At 43.2% G+C, this 22,536-nt stretch overlaps 1 protein-coding gene across 1 annotated transcript in view; it reads right to left on the reverse strand.

Moving 5' to 3' along the window:
* Positions 1-22,536, reverse strand: part of LOC124556458 (synaptotagmin-14) — a 579,934-nt gene that overhangs the window by 109,502 nt on the left and 447,896 nt on the right. The window contains exon 2 of the mRNA XM_047130444.1: positions 17,270-17,437. Within this exon, the coding sequence (XP_046986400.1) occupies positions 17,270-17,437 (168 nt within the window). The remainder of the gene's footprint in view (positions 1-17,269; positions 17,438-22,536) is intronic.

Here is a 22,536-nt window from a genome sequence, read left to right on the forward strand (position 1 = left end):
CTGTACACGACGTTCAAAGTCGTCGCCATGCAATTCCTGGTGCATAGAAATATGGTACGGGTGCAATCGATGTTGATGTAGCATTCTCAACACCGGGGTTTTTGAGATTCTCGATTCTCGCGCAGTTTGTCTGCTACTGATGTGCGGATTAGCCGCAACAGCAGCTAGAACACCTACTTGGGCATCATCATTTGTTGCAGGTCGTGGTTGACGTTTCACAGGTGGCTGAACACTTCCTGTTTCCTTAAATAACCTAACTACCCGGCGAACGGTCCGGACACTTGGATGATGTCGTCCAGGATACCGAGCAGCATACATAGCACACGCCCGTTGGGCCTTTTGATCACAATAGCCATTCATCAATGCGATATCGACCTTTTCCGCAATTGGAAAACGGTCCGTTTTAACACGGGTAATGTATCACGAAGCAAATACCGTCCGCACTGGCTGAATGTTACGTGACACCACGTGCTTATACGTCTGTGACTATTACAGCGCCATCTATCACAAAGCGAAAAAAGCGGTCCAACCAAAACATTCATATTTCTTTACGTACCACACGAATATGTAATAAAAAATGGGGGTTCCTATTTTAAAAAACGCAGTTGATATCCGTTTGACCTACGGCAGCGCCATCTAGCGGGCCAACCATAGCGCCATCTGGTTTCCCCCTTCAAGATAGAAGAATTTCGTTCTTTGTAGTTTTTTCGTTTGATGTTTATTTCGTGAGATATTTAGCCCAGTGACTATCGATGGATCACCCTGTACATGTAGGTGTAGGTGTAGACGTCTGAATGTCTGTAGAGGTATGGCAACCCATTCTTTCTCAGGAGTCTAACCCAGACAAGGCACTGCTGTTGGACACTGGGATCCGGAGCGAAGTTGACATTTTAACTCATGTAAGATGTTCCACTGGGTTCGTGTCGCGATTCTGCGTTGGCCAGTCTTTTGCAGGAATCTTATTATTATCAAACCATTGCCTCACAGATGGTGCCTTATGACAGGGTGCACTGTCATGCTCATGCAAGCAATCCGAACTCTTTCTGTACTCTATGCAGCACACGATGTTGTAAAATGTGTTCATATCCCAATGCATTTACCGTTTTCTTAAGCGCAGTAAGAGAACCACACCCTAACCACGAAAAAACCCCGTACCAAGGTACCTCTGTACTTCACTGTAGGCGCTACGCATGACGGCAGGTAACGTTCTCCAGGGATTCGCCAACCCAAAGCCTTCCATCGGATTGCCACAAGATATAGCGCGATTCATCATTCCAGACCACTCGTTTCGAGTCATCCACTGCCCAGTGGCGCCGCCCTTACGCCGCATCAAGCGTCGCTAGCTTTGAGAAATGTGCCGCTTACGAAGAGCTGTTCAACGATTGTATCCCATTCTACACTCCTGGAAATGGAAAAAAGAACACATTGACACCGGTGTGTCAGACCCACCATACTTGCTCCGGACACTGCGAGAGGGCTGTACAAGCAATGATCACACGCACGGCACAGCGGACACACCAGGAACCGCGGTGTTGGCCGTCGAATGGCGCTAGCTGCGCAGCATTTGTGCACCGCCGCCGTCAGTGTCAGCCAGTTTGCCGTGGCATACGGATCTCCATCGCAGTCTTTAACACTGGTAGCATGCCGCGACAGCGTGGACGTGAACCGTATGTGCAGTTGACGGACTTTGAGCGAGGGCGTATAGTGGGCATGCGGGAGGCCGGGTGGACGTACCGCCGAATTGCTCAACACGTGGGGCGTGAGGTCTCCACAGTACATCGATGTTGTCGCCAGTGGTCGGCGGAAGGTGCACGTGCCCGTCGACCTGGGACCGGACCGCAGCGACGCACGGATGCACGCCAAGACCGTAGGATCCTACGCAGTGCCGTAGGGGACCGCACCGCCACTTCCCAGCAAATTAGGGACACTGTTGCTCCTGGGGTATCGGCGAGGACCATTCGCAACCGTCTCCATGAAGCTGGGCTACGGTCCCGCACACCGTTAGGCCGTCTTCCGCTCACGCCCCAACATCGTGCAGCCCGCCTCCAGTGGTGTCGCGACAGGCGTGAATGGAGGGACGAATGGAGACGTGTCGTCTTCAGCGATGAGAGTCGCTTCTGCCTTGGTGCCAATGATGGTCGTATGCGTGTTTGGCGCCGTGCAGGTGAGCGCCACAATCAGGACTGCATACGACCGAGGCACACAGGGCCAACACCCGGCATCATGGTGTGGGGAGCGATCTCCTACACTGGCCGTACACCACTGGTGATCGTCGAGGGGACACTGAATAGTGCACGGTACATCCAAACCGTCATCGAATCCATCGTTCTACCATTCCTAGACCGGCAAGGGAACTTGCTGTTCCAACAGGACAATACACGTCCGCATGTATCCCGTGCCACCCAACGTGCTCTAGAAGGTGTAAGTCAACTACCCTGGCCAGCAAGATCTCCGGATCTGTCCCCCATTGAGCATGTTTGGGACTGGATGAAGCGTCGTCTCACGCGGTCTGCACGTCCAGCACGAACGCTGGTCCAACTGAGGCGCCAGGTGGAAATGGCATGGCAAGCCGTTCCACAGGACTACATCCAGCATCTCTACGATCGTCTCCATGGGAGAATAGCAGCCTGCATTGCTGCGAAAGGTGGATATACACTGTACTAGTGCCGACATTGTACATGCTCTGTTGCCTGTGTCTATGTGCCTGTGGTTCTGTCAGTGTGATCATGTGATGTATCTGACCCCAGGAATGCGTCAATAAAGTTTCCCCTTCCTGGGACAATGAATTCACGGTGTTCTTATTTCAATTTCCAGGAGTGTATTTACCTTCATACGCGCTGTGATTGTACCAGCTGGACTGCATGTAGAACTTTGGAACTCACAGGTGATTCCTTCCGCTGATTTCATCCGATTTTCTACAACCACCCTCCGCAATGGTCGATGGTCCTGTTCGTCAGTACGTGAGGCATCACTGGTCTTGGTTTAGATGTGGTTGTTCCTTTGCACTTGCACTCCTCAGTCACATCACCATCAAATGGTTGAAATGGCTCTAAGCACTATGGGACTTAACATCTGAGGTCATCAGTCCCCTAGACGTAGAACTACTTAAACCTAACTAACCTAAGGACATGACACACATCCATACCCGAGGCAGGATTCGAACCTGCGACCGCAGCAGCAGCGCGGGTCCGGATTGAAGCGCCTAGAACCGCTGGGCCACAGCGACCGCCCGTCACCAACAGTTAACTTCCGTGGCCTTAGAAATGTAGAAATGTCCCTGATGGGTTTATTACTCAGGTGATATCCAATGACTGTTTCACATTCAAAGTCACTGACTGAGTTTCCTGACCAGTATATTCTGCTTCTCTACTGACAACACAATGTAGCATCTTCCATGTATACTCGTGGGCTTGCCTCTCATGACAGCTGGAGGTCAGTCCTACATTACATAAGGGTGTCCGGATACTTATGATCAGGTAGTGTATGTTCCAGTCGGTTGCATACAATTAGCGAAATGAGGTGGGTCGACGAGGAAGCGCAACGGGTTGATATAAAGTAGCTACCGTGTTTCGACGTGCCTGCAACCGCACTGTGAATGCAGTTGGCCGATTTGTTCATGTATCAGTGTCGACTATCCGACGTATCTACAACGAATGGTGTATAGCTCCCAGTTATGTAACAAGTCGTAAGAACAATACTGGTAAAAAAATCCTAGGCGACATGGATTAGAGACATCGGATTATTAGGATAAATGGGAACGTTGAAACGCTGAGGGCATCAACACATCATCTTCACGGCGTTAATGCTACTGTCATTTGTATCTGTGATCGATTTGACAAGAATGCTACAGTCGGTCTTTGGAATACAACCACACTGTATGATGTAAACTTTATTTTTTTTATATAAAAAAAGGTTCCTTTGCGTATCTTGCCTGGTCCGACATAGCAGAATCTCGCTGGAGTTTTTTTGGGTATTAGCTGTATCTTCAGATCTGAATACACTACTACATGACCTAAGAAATGAAATGAAATGATATTGTGGCATTAATGGCCGGGAGGCTCCAACCGCGAAAGTTCGGCTGCCAAGTTGCAAGTATTATTTCAGTCGACGCCACATTGGGCGAGTTGGGCGCCAGTCATGGTGACGAAAGGATGAGAAGAACAACATAAGACCCAGTCCTCCAGCGGAGAAAATCTACAACCCGGTCGCGAATCGTACCCGGGACCGCTGCATGGCAGGCAAACACTTCACCACTATTAAAAAATTGTCACTTTAGCTTGTTTGCCACCACGGAGTACAAAATGGTGCCACGTATTACAAAACTTTCAGCAGTCCAAAACATTCAAATAAACTGTATCGTGGCCAGAATACAACTGATTGCGATATTAATATTCAGTTATTTATACATTACTCATTTTGTCTCAGCTACGCAGGCGGACACATAACATAAAGTTTATACTGTGATCGAAGACGGACAACCTTTCCTTTCAATACAACGGGGCCTCTACGCTCACTTTTCATTACTCACACACGATTTTGTGAGAAATGCTCACCAGTCATCGAACTGGTTGTGTGATATCTAAGTTTTACCAATCTAATGACCTATTACGATTCTGTGTAATTTTTTTCCCTTGCAAATTCCTTGTAACTAATGTCGACGACAGTCACGCTGATACTACTGGACGGTTAAGGAAACAAATACAGCCAGACGAAGACGCCATTATGCCCGCGATGACCCGTAGAGTCATAAATACTACAAATTGCGGCATTGGTTTTACAGTCTGGGGACGCTGTGACTGTTAAAGTAGAGAATTACTTGTACTTTTCCGACAGTCATAGCCGTCTCCAGATAGTTGCTGTGCTGAAGGACCACGTGTTGTCACTCCTGTGCGGCGACTGGATCTGAAGATAGCCATTTGAGACGGGCGAAAGCGGCCACGCGTAAAGATAACTGGGACTGTGTAGTAAAGAAAAATATTTTAAGTTTCGGGTAGCTCCTGTGAATGGTTTCAAAAGTGTGTGATCAATTATGGATGGTAATTGACCGATAATATTGTTCAAAGAGACCGTTAAAATAATTGTTTCTTTATAGACTAAGGAATATTTGCATTCCTTGTAATGTCTGATACTTATAATCTTCAGAAAGTGGGATTTTTTAGTGAATTGTCCTGTAATTTATGTTACGTACGCTGCGCAGAACTAAGATTCTCATGTGTCTATGCACGCACCGGGAAGCGCTGTACTAAATGCCGAGTGTGCACACTGCTGCAGGATGAGGTTTGCTAGCGTGGCCACGAATGCCGCTGAGCGGGCACGGCTCTCCACTCGTGCTGCCAACTTCGCACTGCCGCAAGCGCCTTCTCTGTACTTAGTCTTTGCTGCTGCCGAGGCTGTCGAAGCTGAAAGGTTCACGATGCCCTCGAACCTACTGCTTTATTCGGCTTTGCAGGGCCGCCTTTGTTGGAAGTACGCCTCATAAGTCTCTTACTTCGTATTCCAACACGAATAACACTTTTACTAAGCTTACTTCATAATCTAGCTTGCTGGATTCTTTCTGTAGCAAGACCACTGATAAAACGTGGTCTGTTTCTCGCGTTTAAGCTGTCTTGCCAGACGACATTAACTCAGTACAAGTAAAACTGAAACATGTACATTTATCTGAACAACAAATTAGCTAACGTGGACCTCAGGGTGAAACTTAACGTAAACACTCTTTGCCATAGCAAGACCCTAAGTATCCTGGAGACACCCTTGACCCCACCCTTTCACATAGAAAACATCTTCAAATTACTGCTGCCAATATAAAAAATCTTAACAATATTATTCAAAAATTGTGTGGAACGACATGGGGATCTTCAGCAGCTATCTTGCGCACATCATCCACTGTGCTGGTCTTCTCAGGAGCCGAGTATTGTGCCCCGGTGTGGCTAAACAGCTACCCTACCAAGTCGAACGACGTCCAGTTGAACCACACTATACTGTTAGTAACTGGGACAATCCGACCAATACCGATTTATTGACTTCCTCTACTGAGCAACATCTATCCACTCGCAATCCGTAGAAGCTGGGCCTTGCTTAGGGAATATCGCAAGCTACAGGGGAATCTGCAATAATAACCCATACAGGAAGACGTACCAAGTCTACGACGAAATAGACTCCATTCAAGAAACCCACCATTATTGCAAGCAGAACAGCTGGATGCCAGTAACATCGGGTTGAGAGAGCTGTGGGATCAGAACTGTCAACTTATTGAAAATCCTAAAGACCGTAAGTAGTTCCGAAAGTGTAATTGTGATACCGCTGGCACAGAACTAGACAGGAAACTATGGGTCAAACTGAACACAGTTCGCACGGGGCATGGACGATGCGCCGACTGTCCTTACGAATGAGGTGCTACAGAGTTCCAGGAAGGTGACAGCGGGGCTCCGAACCAGACAGCCTAGCACATTAGAGATGAATGCCCCTAGCGTTCCTATCAGGGGAATTGGAACGACCTCATAAAAGCTGATGACACAGCTCTTGTATGGACTAGGAATTTATAAATTGACATTTAGCTTTCTATTTTCGCATTCTTGTTATGTACATATACTGTTATATACCGGTATTTTCAAAGTGAATGTGAACCATACGAATAAATAAAATAAAAAACCTCACGTATCAAAATCCTGCCCCTATTATGCAGGGTGTAAATTTTAAGTTGTCAAACCAGAATAACTCGAAAAATAAGCTTCACACGAAAAAATGTTGACCCAAATAATAATTTTTTCCGCAAATTTCAACATTTGTAAAACTCTAATTCCTCTCTCTCAAACCCCACCCTATGGGGAGAGAGGGAGAGTTTTAGTTTTAGCGAATCAAAATTTACGAAGTAAATAAGTATTTTTTATCTATCTCCAAACATTTTCCACGAAAAAATGAGAACATGGATTTTCTTGAATTACAGCGCCAACTACCAAGAATCAAAACAAATGTTTAAGACGTACGTAGTTTTTTATGTAGAATCTGATTCTGCAATAAAAAATGGGGCTTCCCATTTGAAATTTTAAAGTTGCCTCCCGCCCCACCCCCAGGAGGCTGGGGTCGCGGGCTACTTTTAGCACCAGCAGATGAGCCCCTCTAAAGTAATCAACTTTGGATTCTACACTTTTTTTCGTGTGAAGCTTATTTTTCCAGTTATTTTGGTTTGTCAACTTAACATTTACACCCTGTACATCGCTTGGAACACAATATCTATCAGATATTATCGCACCATCACTCACCTATTCTTGCCGTATGTTGTTTGTCGACGGTCGTGTGGAAATCTCTTGACATCCCACAAAATATGCGCTGATATAAAGAAATAATGTTTTTATTGTGTTAATACATCTTTCGCAATAGTGGAAGTCAAGTGTCGAATTGAATATTTTAACGCTTATTGGGTTTTAAAGCAGACATGTAATGTGAGTTTCGTTCAAATAGACCGACTCAAAGCATACCATACCTGCATTTCAACAGTTATAGCCAGGTATCCACAAACATGAATTACTTATACGTGAATGTCCCCACCACCAGTTGCGCAAGTCAGCTGGCGTAAGGAAACACGCAGCTTGCACACTGTCAAGCCAACCAACGTATAAGTAAGGAAAGTTAAAAGGATTTTAACTTTCTTGCACGAAACCACTGCCATTGCCTACGAACTTCAGCAACTGTCGGTGGGTAGATCTGCTCTCATTCTGCATTTGTTCGTTCGAATGTACAGGCGATGAATCATTTATTTACATACGTGAGCATTTGACAAGGTAAAATAATGTACTCACTCTTCGCCTAAATAAATGGAAACTTTGCAAAGTGCAATACGTATTATACTGTGAAAGCAATATGTATTTTTCTGTGAAGGCAATATGTACCCAAATCATGCGACAGGTATCTCGTTCTATCATTATCAATTCCTTATAAACACTTATATGCAACGAAGTGACACTGTATCATTTAAAGCGTCGAAACGAATTCGAAAAGTGTTACACGTGAGAGCGTGGACTTGCTGAGATTCTTACCACTGCAGAACAGTCAGTACTATAAAGGTAGTCTTTATTTCAGTGTAATGATAATAACGTTTCCCTGTAGTCATTGAGTGTAAATATTACAATGAAATGGAAACACAAAATTTATTTGTGTCTTTAGAAATTTAAAGCAATTTTTTGCTCTAATTAGAAGTGTATGTGAGTGTATTGATGCAGTCACTTAGTAATGGCTTTTCTGCATACTAGTACAAAGTTTGGCTACGAAGCTAAGTGCCGTTAATGAGCAAAGGATATGTTATGTTTGCAGCGTCTGTGACCTATGTAAACCTGGACTAACTTTAAAAATAAAAACGAAACAGAATTATTGAGACAAAAATCTTACTTTCAGCGTGTTGTAGATAGAACCCAGTACTTCAAATAAAAATGTATTGTTATTGCTCTTCGAAATGCGTTACGTGTGTTGCATTGATGACAAAGTGTGTCTAGTAACCAGATATCGCATTGTTACTTTATTTTAGTGCCAGCTGACACAGCACCTCTCATATGAGTACGGATAGAGGCAGAAAAGAGAATTCAAAATTTATTTTGGTCATTCGAAAATGATTTTCGAACGAAACTTCGTTCTCAGCAAATAGATCCCTTATTATCGTGTTGCATGTCCCATAACAATTCCTAGCAGATATTCCTTTCCATAACCAACATGTATAGGACAGTTTTCTCTTCGTCAGCGTCACTATAATCTCTTTTGCTAAAAGCTCAGACCAAATTAAATTCTCAACGAATAAATTCACTTGTCGTCACCTTGAAATTCGTGGAAGTAGTTTTTCCAGCTTCGAGCAGTAGAAACGCTAACTTGCATGTGAAGATAGTGGTGCGAGGATGGTATTTCATGCCATTGGTAACCCCGCTTAAGAAATGGGTGGCTGAATTCAGCAGTATTATACTTCTCTTGAAGATTGTCCACGTTCCAGAATTGCTGTACTACACGCAGTCAATAAAAAAATACAGCAGTTTGGAATTGAGTTCCAATCTTTGAATTGCACAGTAGTTTGGGTCGCTGAATTTTATTATAGAGACACACAAATCCATCATTTAGTTTTATAGACGTATGAGAGAAAAAATACTTCCTGTAGAACTTCCTCAAAGGGTGGAAGACCACCTATACATGTCATAAATTAGTGTCGGTCGCTGCGTTTGTCTGTATGTGAAGGCCAATCTTGTGAACTGCTGTCGGGATTTTGATACGGTTTTCTCCAATAGGTAGACTGAGCCACGAGAAAGGTTTGTGTATAAAATTTACTACCGCTACGGCAGAGAACTCGTCTGACCGTAGACATACAGTATCACCCATGAAATGAGCGGGTGGGTCGCTAGTACAGTTGAAGTCGAGACATGACCTTAGCACGAAACACTTTGAAATATCAGTCATTGAATTACCAGGCTTTGACATCAACCATTTAGTGTACGTATCAATCACCTAGTGGTGGCATGGACACTTTTTTTTTAATAAATCAACAGATTCTCCAGATAAAGCATTAATCACAAAATTTAACTTAATTTTGTGTAGAGATATAAACATAAAAAATCGCAGATTCAACTATCAGTACTCTCACAGATGTCCTTAGCAATTTCAGTATGTCACTGTTAATCAACAGTGCAACGGTGGCATCGGTAATTTATCATGTAGCCCCAAACATGGACAGGGAAAAGTATAATGTGACTACAAATGATCTTGGCCTCTTAGGCCACTTCTGCCAAATAATAACCGTAAAATCGGATGTGGGAGAAATACTTGAACTGTAGGACTACAAAAGACTTTTATCGTAACTCGAAATGCAGGAGTTTTCAAGAGAATTAGCTAACCAAAGTTGGACTGAAGTGTTAGAGAAACCTATACAAATACAAAATGTTCTGTATATTATTTAAACTGAACTTTGAGAAGACATTTCTAAGGGTTGCCACGTCAGTAGGAATTCCTAATAAAAACAAAAGGACAGCAGGCAGTAGAAAGTCCTCCCGGAGCCTTAAGTTCCTAAGTTCCATGAAACAGAGCCACAATGAGCCAGATTTTTTGAATTACTACCGTGTTCAATAAAAGATGTATAGGAGGGTGCTGCAAAAAAAAAATATTTAATGACAAAATAATACGCAATGCAGAGAATAAAAGCAGAGAAGTCTGGAAAAACAATAAACAGGAAATGGGGAGAAACAAACAAAAACATAACAGCATACTGGTAAAGAACGGTGTTAATGTAATAAATAATCCACACTAGCAAACTCTGTCAGTGATGATTTTTCAAATGTTTCAGAGAAATTAAATAAAAGTTCCAAAAAACAAATATACTATCTCCTTAACAAACATAATCACTGACTCATTCGAATAAGCGAACTTTCCAGATTATTAAAAATAGGTAAGGTCTGTGCCTCGTGAGAGTGTACGTCAGGGATTTTCTCCAAAACCCCTGGATCGATTTCAACCAAATGTGGCACACAAACAATCAGTTCTCAGCTATATAAAGGTATATTCTTCGATTACTATAAGGTTTTTGATATTACTGAGTACTAACCAAAAGATTCTATTGAATAAACTGGAATTGTTAGGATTAAGAGGCATAACTAATGACTGGTTCCAATCATACCTAGCCGATAGGGCACAAGGAGTAGAGATATCACAAACGTCAAATTAGGACAAAACCTCACTGATACGCTTGTCAAAACCAAAATACATTAATATAGGAGTTTCTCAGAGTAGCATGTTAAGACTAACACTGTTCCCCATTTACTTAAATGACTTTCCGAATAATGTTAATCATGGGGAAAAAGTTTTCTTCCTTGATGACAGCAATAGAACAGTCAATGAGAAAACAGTAAATTTATACACTGAAAAGCCAAAGAAACTGGTGCACCTGCCTAATATCGTGTAGGGCCCCCGCGAGCACGCACGACGTGCCATGTCTGAAGTGGTGCTGCAGGAAATGACACCATGAATCCTGCAGGGCTGTCCATAAATCCGCAAGAGTACGAAGGGGTGAAGACGTGCTCAATAATGTTCATGTCTGATAAGTTTCGTGGCAAACGGAAGTGTTTAAACTCAGAAGAGTGTTCCTGGAGCCACTCTGTAGCAATTCTCTGGTCGTTTGGGGTGTCGCATTGCCCTGTTGGAATTGCCCAAGTCCGTCGGAATGCACAATCGGCGTGAATGGATGGATGCAGGTGATCAGAAAGGATGCTTACATACATGTTGCCTGACAGAGTCATATCTAGACGTATAGTGTTCCGTATTACTCCAACTGCACACGCCCCACACCATTACAGAGATTCCACAGCTTGAACAGTTCATTGCTCAGATGCCATGAACTCATGAGGTTGTCTCCATGCGTGTGCACGTACTCGATACGATTTGAAAGGAGACTCGTCCGACCAGGCAACATGATTCCAGTCATCAACAGTCCAATGTCGGTATTGACGGGCCCAAGGGAGGCACAAGGCTTTGTCTCGTGCAGTCATCAAGGGTATACGTGTGGGCCTTCGGCTCCGAAAGCCCATATCGACAATGGTTCGCACGCTGACACTTGTTGATGGCCCGGCATTGAAATCTGCAGCAATTTGCGAAAGGCTTGCACTTCTGTCACGTTAAACGATTCGCTTCACTCGTCGTTGGTCCCGTTCTTGAAGGATCTTTTTCCGGCTGCAGCGATGTCTGACGTTTGATGTTTTACCGGCTTCCTGATATTCACGGTACACTCGTGAAATGGTCGTACGGCAAAATAACCGCTTCATCGCTATCTTGGGGATGCTGTGTCCCATCGCTTGTGCGCCGACTGTAAAACGACCTTCAAATTCACTTAAATCTTAATAACCTACCATTGCAGCAGCAGTAATCGATCTAACAACTGCACCAGATACTTGTTGTCTTATATACGCGTTGCCAACCGCAGTACCGTGTTCTTCCTGTTTACATATCTCTGTATTTCGATACGCATGTCTATACCAATTTCTTTGGCGCTTCAGTGTAATGAACATAAAGAAATCAACTGAGATAAATATCAGTTTCAAAAAGGAAGACGACAGTGTTAAATTAAATGCACGTATTACAGATTGTATAGCTAATACAAGTGGTGTGGACAAAAGTACTTGCAACAAAATGCTATCAGCATGATATTCCTTTAAAAACCTCTCATTAGTGTTTAATAGCGAGTGTCTTTTACACACTATTCATATGTACACTCAGTTCTTAGCAGCAAAATTCTTTTCTGTGGAACTAATGTACAAAATATGTACACTGTTTTCAAACTTTGGTGATGGGTCATAAAACAATAGCGACAAATAGTAATAGGGCTATTTGTAAATTTTTGTTCAAAACATTGATGATTTTAACCAAGCCATCTCATTATATACACCTATGTGTTACGTACATCAATAATAACCTTGACAGTTACTGCACAAACATTCGTCCGTGATGAGGAAACTAGATATAGACTAAACTTACATTGACAAATAGCGAATAGAAATGAAACTCAAAGAGCATTTTCTATAAAGAAATTGTACAGTAATTTTCCCAGAGAGATTATAGGATTAGTAAAAAACTTGTTTAAAAAGGCAGTTAAAATATTAGTTAAGCAATACATTATATACCCTGAAGGATTACATAGACAATACATAGTAAGAGTTTGTCAGAAAATGTGCGTGAAGTAAATAATAACAATGAAACATCCCTGTCACTTGACAAAAGGCTTTTGCATTACACTCTTTTTTTCCTTTTTTTGGAAAAAAGTTTCTTCCAAAGCTCTACAATGTATAATACTAACACCTTATCCTTTGTGTGAGCTCAACTCACTTTTTGTAAAGGGATGTTGACTAAGTTCTTCGTGCAAGCAAATGAAATCGAAACATCGTCGCTATAGTCCTGACGTCAGATGATAGCTTGCGTAATGCTGTGCAATACTGTGTGTGTATTGTGTGTAATGTGTGCAGTGATTAGTAGTGAGAAATAATTGGAGAATGTAGCACTAGCTTCTTATATTATTAATTAACTAACTTGAAAAATGGTACTTTACATTCAGGAATGACGTAGCATTAGTTTAAACAAAGTCACCTTGTGTTAGGCAGGATGCAGGCTACAAATATTCATCAGGCCGTTCTCATTTAGATTTCCTGTGGTTCACTTAAATTACTTCAAGCAAATGCTATTATGGCTCCAATTGTAAGCTCACGACCGACTACCTGTCCCGTCTTTCTCAAACTAGACTTTTTAGTATGTAAATACGTGTATGTAACCGTTATGTCTTTATTTGTTTGTTCTTAAACTATAATAGCATGACATGTCCAGTGTCACAAGTGATCCACAGATGAATAAAACTTAGAGAGTTTCTCATTACGAAATCGGATTTGAAAGTTGATTGTTTGTGAGAAGACTGTGCTGTATCTCGTATAAAAAGGAGGAATGTCTCCTAGCTTATATTGGAAACCGACAATGGAAGAACCGTGGCCTATCGAGACTGTGGTTTATCGTTCCATGATCTTTCTGTTCGCGTTGGTCGAGATCCCATGAGAGTCATGCAAATATGGAATCGATGGGTTCAGGAGAGCCACACTCAACACCATAAAGGATCTCAACAACCCCACATGACTTGCGCCTGAGAGGACAGACACTGTTCACTCGGTCATGCAGGATCATACAGCCAAGTCACGTATGTTAAGTGAGGAAATGAGTTTATCTGAAGCATGACAATACTGGAGTGTGGCTGCGGTTTTCATCATACTGCATTACACTTGTTACGTGAGCTTACAATATGCTTTAAATTTAAGCAACGTTTATCAGTCGCATCTGACTACATTTACGTTGACGTGTTAGTTTTTCGAGATTAGCACAAAAAAACCTCTCGTGCAGTGTGCTTGTTCAAATTGCAATGGAACTTCGCCTTCCTTTGTTATCAGTTCAGAATCTCTCCAAAAGAACAGACACCATCTTCATATAGATAAGGCTTACTGGCCAAAGATCTTCTTCAGTGCAGATGCACTCCCATTGCCCGAACTCTTACGGGAATCGGTACATTGACTGCCGCGAGTAATGAGTATGGTGGGCAGGGGCACTACAAATGTAGTGTGTGGACAGAAAGTTGGAAGTGTGGGTCTCACAGGGAGCGTGCCAGAGATAAAACCCTGCAGTCGCACCATGCTGTGTGTCCTCGGTGGCTCAGTCGGATAGAGCGTCTGCCCATGTAAGCAGGAGATCCTGGGTTCGAGTCCTGGTAGGGGCACACATTTTCAACAGACCGCGTTGATATTTATCAACGCCTGTAAGCAGCTAAAGGTCTGAATTTCCCTGTAATTTCGTTCTTTGGGAGCTGCAAGATCACTAATGGTATCTGTCCTTTTGAACATGTCCAAAAAAACATGCACCTTTTTCATATAGATCTTCAGGTATGTTGGGGAAAGATATTAATATCAAGATTCACTCGAGAAATTATAAAAATCAGAAATGCAGAACACAAATGAAGGTAAAGCAAGTAAAAAAATTTTCAGAAGGAAAGTAAAAAAAAATATGATTCCAAGACAGGTGGTCTTAGAGGGCCGGTGCTAAAAATGGACATAGAGAGAGGGGAAGTAGATATGGACATAGAGAGGTGAGAGGACGAGATGGAGAGAGAGAAGGGGGAGAAGTATTGGATTGGATTGGATTGTTTGGAGGGGGGGAGAGACCAAACAGTGAGGTCATCGGTCTCATCGAATTAGGGAAGGATGAGAAGGAATTCGGCCGTGCCCTATCAAAGGAACCATCCCGGCATTTGCCTGGAGCGATTTAGGGAAATCACAGAAAACCTAAATCAGGATGGCCGGATGCGGAATTGAACCGACGTACTCCCAAATGCGATTCCAGTGTGCTAACCACTGTGCCACCGTTCTCGGTAAGGGGGAGAAGGTGATGGACAGAGAGAGGAGAGGAAGAGATAGATAGAAACAGAAGGTGGAGGGGATGGAGACATAGAAGGAGAAGAAATGGATGGATAGAGGAAGGGAAGGAGGAGAGTGGCAGAGGGAAGGGGAGTGGGACTGAGAGAAGGGTGAGGACGAGATGGAGAAGGGAAGTAGGAGATACATAGAGAGAGTGGGAAGACAAGATGGATAGAGAGAGGGCGCAGGACGAGATGTAAAGAGAGATAGGGAGGTGAAGATTAACAGAGAAAGGCGAGAGGAGAAGATGGTTACCGAGAGGGAGGAGGAGGAAATGGACAGAGAATCGGTAGAGGAGATGAAAAGAGAGAGGGGGTGGAGGAGATGTGTGTCTCACATAACACTGCCATCTCATATATGTGAAAAATGTAATTGGCCAGGGATACACCTATGTGAGGGGCTCGCACAATGAGCAGGAATGTACAGTCCATAAACGTAAACATACATTACTTTCTACACAAGATTACGTTTTTTTAAACTGCACATATACGTTTTTTCTTCGGAAGACTCAGAATTAATGAAGGCAGACTTATTTTCACTGCTCTAAACTTTGTATCTACTGAAATACATTTTACAGGAGGGCAAAAGTTCCACAGTTTCTGCCTTAATGTGCAGACCATGGGATGTCTACAGCAGGCTTCAGGATGGTGAAGGTGGGCCACATTACAACAATACAGCGAAACTGTGACACCGTTTGAGTTATTTAAAGTTTAAATATTCGAAAAGATATAAGGTTTCGAGCAGTGAAACCAAGTCTGCCATCAATAATTGTACCTCTGGTTTTCACTTCCATAGCAAAAATATACATGTGCCATTGCAAAAAACGTAACTATATGTAGAAATTGATGTTTGTTTAGCCGACCGCGGTCGCCACGCGGTTCTAGGCGCTGCAGTCCGGAACCGCGCGACTGATACGGTCGCAGGTTCGAATCCTGCCTCGGGCATGGATGTGTGTGATGTCCTCAGTTAGGTTTAAATAGTTCTAAGTTCTAGGGGACTGATGACCTCAGCTGTTAAGTCCCATAGCGCTCGGAGCCATTTGCCATTTGATGTTTGTTCACTTTTATGGTCTGGGTCGTCCTGCCCGTTGTGTGGCTCCCTACACAGATACATCCCCGGTGTACTGCATTTTTCACTTTTCGTTTCTCTCGGAAATATGTGAGCTGGCAAAGATATGTGGGACACCCTGTATATATTCCTTTTCTTTACGGCAAGTATGATGATCACACGAACTTCAATTCCTTTTATTGTTCTTTTCCTTCAGTTTCTTTGATCACCATTTCTCGTTTTTCTTTCCTCTTCCTTTCCCTTTCTCTCTGCTGATCTACTTCTGCCCCTCTCTCTTTCCACGTCTTCCTATTCCCTCTTTCTGTTCACATCCTTCTCTCTGCTATCACTATCCATTTCCTCCTCCCTTCTCTTTCTACTCAGCCCGGTCGCTCCACATGTATACTGTCTATAATGCATTCTGACTACACACACTGGACTCGCATTCGGGAGGACGACGGTTCAATCCCGTCTCCGGCCATCCTGATTTAGGTTTTCCGTGATTTCCCTAAATCGCTTCAGGCAAATGCCGGGATGGTTCCTTTGAAAGGGCACGGCCGATTTCCTTCCCCCTCCTTCCCTCACCCGAGCTTGCGCTCCGTCTCTAATGACCTCGTTGTCGATGGGACGTTAAACACTAATCTACTACTACTACTACTACTACTACTACTACTACTGACTACACACACAACATACACACAACATGCTAGTCGTGCATGGCAGCCGAGTTGTCAGGCATTACCAACCCTTTTCAAGGCCATCCCCACACCTAAGGGTGCTGGGTGGACCTTTTTTCGAGACAGTTAGTGGCCTGTGTATCAGCTTTGGCTGATACCTATCGAGTGGTTTACAAGGAGATATGGAACACACATACAAACACACATGTTTTTGTAATATATGAGATGTATATGAATTTTATGTCACACATGTTACTCGTTCTAATGATCCATGAAAACATTTCGGTAGTTTATAGTATTTTGTAATTTCTTAGACTTTTTTTCAGAAAACGCAGCGGTGTTGCATTGAATGAATTTATGCAAGCGTAGGCTTTTGTAGTCATTGTCATGGTCAATCAAATTCTTCTGGATCTGTGACCACATGTGTAAACTTCCAACGTTTAGGCCACTAATGCAAGTGTATTTATTTATCTCCTTTTTTTGCTAGCAGAAAACTTTTATTCACTACGAATGAATTTATCTTGAAAAGACAATCAGCAGGTGTAAGAGATTTATAAGCTGATTTTTCGGCTGTGTGTATGTGTTACTCACCGAGGTGGTGGCTGGCACGTCCTGTACGGGTGCCAAGCGGCTCGTCACAGCAAGGAAAGCCGCCCACGCCATAGAAGCACCACTTCTTGTTGAGGTACAGGAAGAACACCAGCAGCAGCACGACGAAGGCTGCCACAGCGCCCAGGAACGCCGTCGCCTCCACCGGAACTGCCGACAGAAACCGACACCACCTTTCAGCAACACTATCGTGGCGGTAGGCTAATAAGTCTACAACTGTGTGTAACTGTTTAACACAGCTACGTCAGTGAATAATCACGAGATTAAGAAATTATAGTAAGACTAAAAGTGAAACATTTAAATCAAACTTTAGTTCAATTGACCCTCGACATTTATAACCACAGTGCATGTGTTGCCATACAGCAAGTATATGGGCTGTGGCACATGCGAGCAACATTTATGGTAACAGTCAAACTCTCAATTCCCACGACCATAATAATTCAATGTGTGGTACAATCACAAGACATTATTTCATAAGTTATCACATATCAAAAAGTCTATGCTGACGATATGTAATTATCTTCAACATAAGCAGACAAACTTCAAGCTCTGTTAATATAAATTATACTACCGACCATTAAAACTGCAACACAATGAAGCCAGTATGCAACGAACGTAAAATTGAGTTTCACTGAACTATAGCTTCGATATGAAAATGATCAGCACTGTAACACAGCTGCACAACGTAGATGGGGGATAGCCTCATGCACTTCGTACACAAGCAAAGATTATACGGCGGATTTCTCATTCCGAAATTGCATTTGAATGTTCGTTATTTGGGAGAAGATCATGTTATGCCTTATGTAAGAGAAACGTGGACTGTCAAGACTGCAGTTTAACGTTCTACAGTAATTGCTGTGCAATGACGAGTCAAACAGAACCAATAAGCTGGGGGAGGAGGGAGGGGGGGATGCTCAATGTCATGCAGGATGTCAATGACCAAACGTGACTAGCATCCAAAAGGACGGACATATTATTCACTCATCCATCCAGGATCGTACACCTACATCACGTACCTTGTCTGCAGCAAGGTAAGTAGCCACACAAACAATTCGAAACATCTGGAACCCAATGTGCTGGCAGCACAGTGGCCAACGTTCCCGTGACTTGGCTGTGAAGAAAGCCTCGCTGAGAAAGGTATGCCCAACGACAGTGTTGGACACAAGAATAGCACCACGTTGTGCTTCCAGACGAGTTCTGTTTACAGCTTTATGACCGGCTTTCCACGAACGAGGGCTCCGAGGAGAACGGACATTGCCATATTTGCATTCTTCATCATCATATGAGCCCAGCACATTGTGGTGTGATACGTTGTGGCACGGTGAACACAACAGTATCACCTTTGGTTCCCGTGGCTGGTAATTTAGATTGCATCTGCCACATTTCTGTTGCACTAAGACCGCTGGCTGTATTATACTTTCGAGGTCTCCAAGAAAAAATAGAAAAATAAGATAATGCAAGACTCCATTTTCCCTACTGTCGTAACAAACATGAATGCAGATGGTTACCAGCGCGCCCGCCAGATCTCTGATCCACTGAAAACATCTGGTCGTGGGATGCCAAGAGGTTGCCACGCCACCAGTAGCCAGCCACTGCGACTGATGGGTATTGTTACACAACTGAAGCAGCACTGAGTGGCACACACATATCTTTCATTAGAGGTCTGGTCGACTCGATGTCCCGCTTCGTTAGAGCATAGATGCTGCCAGACATTTTTAGCTGTCGTTAGTAATTTTGGCATGCATTATCAGGTACTTTTTGTACTGTTATGTGCACGGACAATAAGTAAAATTTCATTATTTGTCGAGATCGTATTTAATACCTGAAGTGGCAGCAGTAATGTTCTTAGGACCGGCATTTGAATACATCTGGCTATTATCATCCTATTCATTATCTGGCGAAAGTACCCGGACACCCCTATATAACGCGGAATTAACCTCTACACATCATAAGAGGCAGACGCGCCAGTATAAAAGGTGGTAGTGAATACTGTGTTGTCAGCAGCCAAACAGTAACGACACAATGGGTCGTTGAGGAGAGTTCAGTGACTTCCAACGGGGACTAGTCTTTGCATGCCATCAGTGTAAAAAATCCACGAGCGCCATTTCAACGTTTCTAAAGGTACCAAAGTTGACTGTTGGTGATGTGATTGTGAAGTGGAAACGCGAAGCAAGAAACAGTGCTAAACCAAGACCAGCAGACCTCACGTACAGATGAAGCACGTACAGATGAAGCAATTGGGGGGGGGGGGGGGGGGATATCGCTTTAAACCAGTGATGGAATCACTCGTGATTTCCGGAGTGTTGCCAGCGCTGCAACTAGCACAATGACTGTGAGTGGCGAGCTGAAAAGAATGGAGTGCCATATAATGGTCGAGCAGCTCCTCATAAGACACACGTTTAAAAGTCAGTGCTAAGCGATTCTTGATGTGAGTTAAAGAACAACGCCACTGGACAGCGGACGATTGGAAACGAGTTATCTGGAGCGGTGAGGCACGCTATATTCTGTGGCAGTCCTATGGAACGTTATCTGCCAGCATGTACAGAGCCAACGGTGAAATATGAGGAAGCGTTGTTACAGTATGGAGGTGTTTTACGGTGATTAGGGTGTGGTGTCCTTACTTCGCTCAAGAAACGGATGAACGCGGAAAGGTATGAACACATCTTACAAAAATCGTGTACTGCGTATTGTAGAGAAAAAAATCGGAGACGATGATTGTTTGAACCAGCACAAGAATGCGTCCTGTCATAAAGCAGCATCTGTGAGGCAATTGTGGACAATTACATTCCAGAAGTGAACTTGCCTGCCCAGAGGGTCGACCTGTATCGAATGGAAAACTTTTGGGTTGAGTCGACTTCGCTCCAGACCCCAGCGTTCAGCATTGCCACCCTCTCTGGTTTCAACTTTTCATTAATAATGGATTGCCATTACTCTGCAGACATTCAGACAAGTCACTGAAAGTGTCCCCAGCAGAGTTCAAGCCGTCATAAACCAATGACTGGGCACACTCTTTATTAACGTTCTCTAATAGCTGTCCGGATGCTCCTGCTAAGACGTTAGAGTGAAATACAGATTAAATATCACTGATATACAGCGAGGAAAGTAGTGGACCCAGGGACATTGGACACACTTCACTGATTATCTTCTGTTACAACAGACGAAGGGCACTGTAATGTTCCCTAAGTGTTAGTGGATTTCGTGACTGCGTGTTTTCGCGCAGTAGCGCTGAGACGATTTTTTCGCTGCTTAACAGACACTGCGATTACAATAAAACCTCTCTGTAATTTCATTATTTATGTTAAATGAACCAGGCCGGCAACTTTTTGTTCTCTCTCTGCTTGATCAGCCATTGTCCGGTACGGTCGCAATAATATGTGTTACGTAGAGATTCTGTTTTCTTGTGCTCATTTTGCGTAATGACAACTATTTAATTCCAGTGTGTTTTTCATTACGTCTAATCATACCTTTTTTCCTCAGCTTTTTTTCATGAATTTGTAAGCAAATTTGGCTTACTTTGTCTGGGGGTGTCTGTTGGTGAATGACCGCATATTAACGGCACCAATAAGTGTAATACGTTTGGTTTGCTTTCAAAATAGAACCTGCATCTAAAATTTCACTTATAGCAAAACGAAATCCAATAGCTTTTAGGCGTAAATCACGTCCCAAAATTATACTCGCCAACAGACAATATCGGTAGAGAAGCCTAGCTAAAAAATATGGTGGTAATTAAATTCGTAAATTTCAATATTTAATTTAAAAAATAATAATTCCAAAACAAAATAAAAATGACAAAATTTAAAAACCACCACAGCATGACGATCCCTAACTTCCTGATGTTGCAGTTTTAATGCCCAGCAGTATATACATAGTTAGAGAAATTAGATGTACAGTGACAGCCTTTCGGTGGTACGGCTAAAAGTAATTCTCAAGAAATGAAACAGAAAGCAGGAGTGGAGCAGGCAGAAGGTGCCTGGTGAACAGCGCTTGACTTGCCTGGCACAATGTGTGGCGTCCCGAACCGTCGGGAGTTCCCCGGCGTCGCCTGCGCAGCCCCGGATACCGTACTCGCTACGCAAAACAGAACACAACCTGCATGCAAACAGAAAATAAGGGCAGCGAAACAGAACAAAAAGAAAACAAAGAGGGCCGAAACAAAAAGCCTGACGTCGGGAAGCCCGCAGTCTTTGTCACCACACAGCACTGAGCGAACGGGAACAACAAGCCCGGCTTCAGTTTTGTTTTCAATCTGATATTTGGACGAAAAGTTAGTACCGATTTAAAAACGTCTTTAACAGAAACGATAAATTACGAAAATCGTACAGTCAAAACTTAAATGGAAGTATGCCAGCATTGGAGTAGAGTATTAGTCTAACACCAGGGCAATGTTCAACAAACGTATACCATTCTTAGTTTACTCTTTCCTTAAATAAAAATAAAGTGCCAACAATATTCGCTTTTGTATGTAAAATTAGCAGTATTCGACAGTTGGCCAGTAAAAGATCAAGTAGAAAAAAAAATTGCGGCTTGTTGTGCTAGCGTACATTGAATTTTCGAGATCAGAAAGTTGTTTTTCCCACTACAGCAGCACACGAATTCCATTGTTTTCCTGGTGTTTATGCGAGAGGGTGGTCCCATTTTCCTGCACAATGCTTCGATGACTCGTTGGCCTCCGGACAGTGAACACATCAGAAATATCGCTTTTATCCTGATGGAGACGCCAAAATATTGCTCCGTTAAGTGGAACTGCCAATCCGGTGAACACCCTTAAACGTATATTTTGACGTTATATACAACAAAATCACTATAATTTAATGTATCCTTAAAAAAGTGGTATACATTCCACTCCAATCAAAATGGGAATGCCATACTAGTTTCTTTCGTTGCACGTACGAGGGCAGTTCAATAAGTAATGCAACACATTTTTTTTCTCGGCCAGTTTTGGTTGAAAAAACCGGAAATTTCTTGTGGAATATTTTCAAACATTCCCGCTTCGTCTCGTATAGTTTCATTGACTTCCGACAGGTGGCAGCGCTGTACGGAGCTGTTAAAATGGCGTCTGTAATGGATGTGCGTTGCAAACAACGGGCAGTGATCGAGTTTCTTTTGGCGGAAAACCAGGGCATCTCAGATATTCATAGGCGCTTGCAGAATGTCCACGGTGATCTGGCAGTGGACAAAAGCACGGTGAGTCGTTGGGCAAAGCGTGTGTCATCATCGCCGCAAGGTCAAACAAGAAGGTCAAACAAGAC

Source organism: Schistocerca americana, chromosome 1 (assembly GCF_021461395.2).
Source record: "Schistocerca americana isolate TAMUIC-IGC-003095 chromosome 1, iqSchAmer2.1, whole genome shotgun sequence".
In the NCBI taxonomy this organism is placed as follows: Eukaryota; Metazoa; Arthropoda; class Insecta; order Orthoptera; family Acrididae; genus Schistocerca; species Schistocerca americana.